Consider the following 6909-nt stretch of genomic DNA (forward strand, 5'->3'; position numbering starts at 1 on the left):
CTTTATGATGGCTGAAATGACCGAAACGTTGGACTGTTGAAATAAAAAAGTGTGGAGACAAAAAAGGATACAAGTTTTGATTTATTTAATAAATAATTACCTTGTCTCAAGAAATTGAAATAATATAATTAAAATAAAATTCTAGTTTTAATAATTAAAAAAAAAAGAAACTCAAAGAAAGACGAGAGAGTTAAAACGACCTATTACATAACTTTCTTGTGGTTAGAAGACATTGATTTGAATTTGGCGGTCGACAAAGGGCGCTGCCGCGCATGCGCGCTGCCTCCCACGGCCGCTACTGTCTTTGACATATCATTCAGTCGCCGGCTTCCATAGAAGTGAGTTGAATTATTTTTGTCGTTAGCCCTTTCTATTAAGTCCTTGGACCAAGTCAATATATCGGTCTCATCCCATTTCTATTATTGTAGATTAACAATAGTGTCTGGCGTACCATTATACTATTATCTTATTATCATTTATTATACTGTTCAAAACCTTTACCAGCCATCTGTGAAGTACAGTTATTTACATTAGTGGCTTTGGAGAGGTTTATTAGTCCCTCAGACCACAGTATAACATATTTTGAGTAATAAATTTCAAGATTATATTATCAATATATGTTATTATTTAGTTTGAAAAAACAATTTAGATAACAATTTTAATTTTGTGTTGTTTATATTGCAGACTTTCAAGAAACAAAAATGTCTTTAGACGAGGTGAGTATATAATGTTTAATTATCATTTATTAATTGTGTGAAGAACCATTTTTCGTTTTTATAAATGGATTTATGGAAACTTGTTACTCACTTTTAACTAGATATATTAGGAATTAATTATAATTAATATATCGAGAGATTTTTCTGATTTAAAATTTGGTAATCATGAATTATTAATCTATGTTTTGGCTTAAATACATAATTAAAAGTTGTTAATTTATGCATTTTAATATTCTAATAATGATAATTTTAACTTATTTTTTTTTCTCTGATTCATTTTTATTCTATAACTAAAATAAATTAGTGAAAAGTTGTTTGGTTTTCATTTTATCTTAAATCTGTGAGTGTATAATGTTTAATTTTCGTTTATTAGTTGTGTTAAGTACTACTTTTTGTTTTTATAGATATATATATTTAGCAACAAATAAAGGTCATATTTAGAAGAATAATCAACTAAAGGAAATGAATGATTCTTTTTTTAATTTAATAATTACTAATTTATGAACTACAGTAAATATATTGAGAGATTTTTGATAATTCATATTTTAGAATCATGAATTATTTAATTTAAATTTTGGCTTAAATACATCATAAAAAGTTATTGAATTGTTTTTATTTGTGTATTTTAATATAGTAATGATGATAATTTCTAATTACTTTTTCTCTCTGATTTAATTTTATTCAATAATAACTAAAATAAATTAGTGAAAAGTTGTTTTATTTTTTATTCTATCCTGAATTTGTGAGTACATAATGTTTAATTATTACTTATTAGTTGTGTTAAGTATCATTTTTCATTTTTATAAACATAATTCAAAATGCTATATTAAGGAGAATTATCAGTTAAAGGAGTTTTATATATTTCTTTTAAAATAAATATGAATGTATTATTATTCACTTTTAAATAGATATAATAGGAATTAATTAAACAATATATGAAGAAATTTTTTTAGATTTAATATTTTGGAATCATGAATTACTTAATTTACATTTTGGCTTAAATACATCATTAAAAGTTATTGAATTATTTTTATTTGTGCATTTTAATATACTAATGATGATAATTTTAACTTAATTTATTATTATTTTTTCTCTCTGATTTAATTTTATTCTATAATAGCTAAAATAAATTAGTGAAAATTTGTTAGGATTTTATTTTATCTTAAATTTGTGAATCTATAAAGTTTAGTTTTAACTTATTAGTTGTGTTAAGTACCATTTTTCGTTTTTTTAATTATAAAAAACAAAATAATTCAAAAAGGTCATGTTTAGTAGACTAATCAATTAACAAAAATGATTAATTTTTAAAAATCAATTATGATTGATTGTTATTTACTTTTAACTAGATATATTAAAAAAAAATTGAAGTTCATTGATTGATTATTTTTGTTTTTATTTGATCTTAAATTGTTTATTTTAATGATAAAATTCATTGACAAATTCAATGATAGAATACAATTTTTTTTTATGTAACCTACGGTTACATAAAAAATCTCATAGAGCAATTTAATGTTAAATACAACCTAAAATAGGATCTTGAATCTTGTTGATACATTTAAGACAAAAGATAAAAGTTACGTATTTAAGTTAATAAGTTATTTAATTTCTGTTTTATTTTATAAATTCATTTGAATTTATATAATTGTTTACAGAACTTTAACACCGCTGCCGAAGATGTCAAAGCTCTTAAAGGAACTCCTGATGACCAAGAATTACTGGAAATTTATGCGCTTTTCAAACAAGGAACAGTAGGAGACTGTAATACTGGTGAGGGTTTTTTTTTGTTTTTTTTTAATTTCAGTGTATAATGTAACAATTATTGAATGATTCTATTTTTATTTTCTACTGCAGCCAAGCCAGGGATGTTTGATTTTAAGGGAAAAGCCAAATGGGAAGCTTGGAATGCCAAGAAAGGTACAGCCCAAGATGCGGCAAAGGAAAATTACATTGTGAAAGTCAAAGAATTAATTGAGAAATATGGAAAGAAGTAGACATTTCATCTCGAGCCTAACATTATTATTATTATTTTTTTTTATCAAGTTATGATTTGCTGCTCAAAATTCTAATTTTATTTTTTTACATAATTTTAAGCAAATATTTAAAACATTCAAGAAAATATGAACCAAAGGTTGTGCAATTCATGTATATAATACATATAGATTCATGTATGTAATACATATACATAATTATTTCTTTTATTATTTTTCATAAATTTATATTTGTTATAAACCTTGGAAATAGTTTTGTAAAATGATTTTTTAATATATTTATATAAATAAATGATTATTATTTGTATATTTGAAACTGTGAATTCAATGAATAAATTGCGCCTAAAACATTCGAGTATTATTTCTGTTATCCTTGGATTATATGACACCATTGAATGCAAATAGGTTGATAGTTTTTTTTATCAATATGAATGCTCCATTGTATATATGAATACTGAGATGTATTATTATTTAAAAAAATAAGTTATAAGGACAATGATTCAACATACATTGAATATTAGATTCTGATTTATAAGTTTCTTGGTTTAGTTCTCTATACTCATGAATAAAATCAATGAGTTGGAATGGATTTCATAGTAAACTATTCAATTTTATACAACAAACAGTAAAAATAAATGTAGAAACTTAAAAAAGAATTACATCTATGGCTGTTTGATTGCTTGTTCCACTATCTATAAATTAGTCACATAAAAGAATTTTTATTGATAACAACACTTTGATTTTATTTATGTATAACTTCAGAAATCTAGACAAACTAATGCAGTTTATTCTCTCATCTAAAAAATGTTTGCCATTTAAAAAAAAAATGTTATGGCTTCGGTTTTTCAAGTACTATAAAACAGAATTTATAATAAACAATTGAATATGATATAACAAAGAGTAAAAATCAATAAATAAATCAAAACAAGTCTTATATTTCGGTTTGGCTATTTAATTGCTTCTTTTACTATCTACAAAATTAACCATATAATAGACAATATATAGATGTAATAGGTTATCATAAAAAAAGAAATGAAATCAAAATTCTTCTAGATTTTTGTTTTTTAAATTTATTTATCTCTTCAAAAGTTAAACAAACTTTGTGAAATACTAAATTAGTTTATCCTCAAAAATGTTTGTTAGTAAAAAAACATTCTTTTTATTTTATCCCATAATTAATTAAATCAATAAAATTTTTACAATATAAACATTTCTCTTAACTGATTAAAACAAAATCATACCTTCCCCCTTCCACTATTAATATAACCTTTATCAAATGTTTTTATAATGTATTTTATCACATTTTAAAGGTTATCTTTGGGTGTTGTGTCATTCCTATAATTTTTTTTATTTACTTACTAGTTAATTTTAATAATGTTGCTGTTCTTTATGTTTGGCTTTATTTTATTTCTCTTTATTAAATATGCAATATCTCCAAGTCAAATGTATCTTCAATATTTTTATGAATTTTTTCAATTATTGGAGTTTTTGTGGCATTGTCTATGTTACTATTATCTTCAATGTAAATTCCTGGAAATTTTGCATTGAATTAACTTAGTTTTGTTTGATTCAATACTAAAATAAGAATTTAAAAATTTAATATAAACTTTTTAAGTTCTTAGAATCAATAGATTTAGAAAATTATTGTACTGAAAATATAATTATTTTATAAAATTAATTGAAAAGATTAAGACAAAACCTTTAAAGCCATATAACCTACGTTTTCTTTAAAATATAATAACAAAAACATCAAAATTTTAATTTTATACATACTACGGCAGTGGGGGGAGGTACTAGGAGGTAGGAGTGGACCAATCCTCATTCTACAAATTATACAACTGTTCATTTAACTGCACTACTTGTCGTTCAAATTGTGTAACTGTAATTTAATGGGTTCTTTATAAGTTAAACTCAATTTTTTACCCCCATTCCATTCCTTATACATAAAATAAAATATTATCTTGTGATCATTAAAATCATTTTTATATAATATAGAGATGATATAGTTTGATTCCTTTATGATTCTATTTTAAAATATTTTATGTTTTTTATTATTTTAGGGTTGTAAAATAAAATATTACACGGTTACCGCTAAAATCTATTTTATATAATAGATATTTACATTTTTGTCTTTTCATTGGCTATTTTCGATTTTTATATGTACTCCATTCATTATATTAAAATTATTTTCAGTTTCACACCTCTTGAATGTATATAAAAACATATATACTTGTATAAATTTATTTAAAATTTTGTTTTTCCTAGTTTTCTTATCACTGCGGTCTCTTATGTCCATTTTGGTGATTTTATTTTATAATTATTATTGTTATTAATAGGAGAAGATGGTCAGGGGAAGGTACAGCCAGTATAAAAACACAAATAAACAAAACATAATTTATTTGTGCCGACGTTTTGACCTGATTTTCAGGTCTTCATCAGGGCTATAAAATAAAAAAGAAAAAACAACCATAAAACATAAAAATAAACAAATAATAGACCAACAAATTTGGAAATAAACATAAAGATGAATTGAAAATTTAAACTAGTTGATCAGTAACCATGACATTAGACAGTAGTAGATTGATAACAATATAATATTTATCTATATAATGTTATATTTCATCTTATATTGTTATCAATCTATTAGTGTTTAATTCCATGTTTATTAATCAACTAGTTTTTATTTTGAATTCATTGTTATGTATAGTTCCAAATTTGTTAGTCTATTATTTATTAATTTTTATGTTTCTTTGATTGATGGTTGTTATCTCATTTTTTGTTTTATAGCCCTGATGAAGACTTGATAAATAAAAAAAAATTATCCTTTCTTTATTTGTGTTTTTCGGCAAATATTTATTAAGTCAAATTTATTTTATTAACTTAAAGCGGTTTATGTTTAAGAGGTTTTACTTAACAAATACGAATAGCTAGCTTTGATGAAAAAATAAAATTTAACAATCATTTTCTTAGTTAAAATATTGCTTTTGATTTAGACATGGTTTTCATAAGATTTTATAGATGTTTTGATTTATTCATATGCCTGCACATTATTTTATTTCTAACTAATTAAGAATTTAAATTTAGAATCTTTTAATATTTATGATGAAATATTTTCTTTGCTAAATTACCAATAATGTTTGATTAAATTACAAAAGAGAGTTGTTATTCTATAATATTATTAAATTGAAAATTGTTGATTTTTTTTAGGTCAATTGTTTTGATCAAATTAATTGGAAAGTTATTTGTAGATCTAGTATTACTGTTATTGAAAACTAGAAAAGCTTATCTAATCTAATCAACTAGGACTCCTTTGGAAGCTCCTAACAAACATTGTAAAGCTAATTGACACATTTATACTAACTCTATAATTTCATTTTCGTGTTAAAATCATAGATATTTATTAGAAATAAACTGATAATATTATTAACCATCTCCTTGGCAACCAGTAAATAAAAACAAAAACCAATTTACTTGTTATTTTTATCTTTATTTTGGTTGAAATAAACAGTGTTGGGGGAAAAAATTAACAGCTTCATTTCTATATATTTTTTTTTTTTTAAATTATCCAATTACTAATTTTTTGTTTTTAATTGTTTTTAAATGAAATTCTGTATCATTCTTGTGTTTGATTGGTTTCAAGGGATATAAGCAAAAATTATAATATTTAAAAAAATTAAAAATAACATGAAAAAGTATTAAAACAACTGTAAATTTTAATCTTGGTAGGTTTCCTTGGATCTCTAGTAACATCGACTTATTTTTCATTTTTCACATTCAAATTAGGGTTTCATAACACAATAGCACTACCATCTATTAGATAAGGATTATTACTATTGATTAATGGTCATATATAAATTCTTAATATATTTAGGTGAGTTGTGCTACCTATGCTTTAGGGCCTAAATTAGGATTAATATCCCTTTTGTGTTGATAATTTAATAGTAGTGAAATTATGTGCCACTAAATTGTTAAATATTCCTGGTCTCTAGAGGGCTTCCGAACCCACAGAAAATCTGCCCCAGCCGGATTCGAACCCACCCGGATCGATACCTTGGATTTAGTAACAGAACACCTTACCACTGAGGTACCCGCTCCCAAATTGACAAATATAAATTTATTATTTAGTTTTCTTTTCGATATAGAGCAGGCTGTTGATCGAATCTGGCACCTGGGACTGCTTTACAAACTCCGTAAATTCCTACCTC

The 6909-nt window shown here is 23.8% G+C and overlaps 1 protein-coding gene across 1 annotated transcript; it reads left to right on the forward strand.

Moving 5' to 3' along the window:
- The first annotated feature begins 264 nt into the window (after nt 1-264).
- LOC106680095 (acyl-CoA-binding domain-containing protein 7) lies at nt 265-3056 on the forward strand. Its single transcript, XM_014419583.3, has 4 exons — nt 265-338; nt 685-716; nt 2369-2483; nt 2568-3056. The coding sequence occupies exons 2-4, from the start codon at nt 702-704 to the stop codon at nt 2705-2707; spliced, it is 270 nt and encodes an 89-aa protein (XP_014275069.1). The 5' UTR covers nt 265-338; nt 685-701; the 3' UTR covers nt 2708-3056.
- The last annotated feature ends 3853 nt before the right edge of the window (nt 3057-6909 follow it).

The sequence above is a fragment of the Halyomorpha halys genome, unplaced genomic scaffold, assembly GCF_000696795.3.
Source record: "Halyomorpha halys isolate HHAL.00 unplaced genomic scaffold, Hhal_1.1 Scaffold242.1, whole genome shotgun sequence".
Taxonomy (NCBI): Eukaryota; Metazoa; Arthropoda; class Insecta; order Hemiptera; family Pentatomidae; genus Halyomorpha; species Halyomorpha halys.

Excerpts from the sequence above, each read along its gene's own strand:
- LOC106680095 (XM_014419583.3), top strand. Across the intron at positions 2,484-2,567 it reads AGTAGGAGACTGTAATACTG|CCAAGCCAGGGATGTTTGAT; the intron begins GTGAGGGTTTTT and ends TTTCTACTGCAG.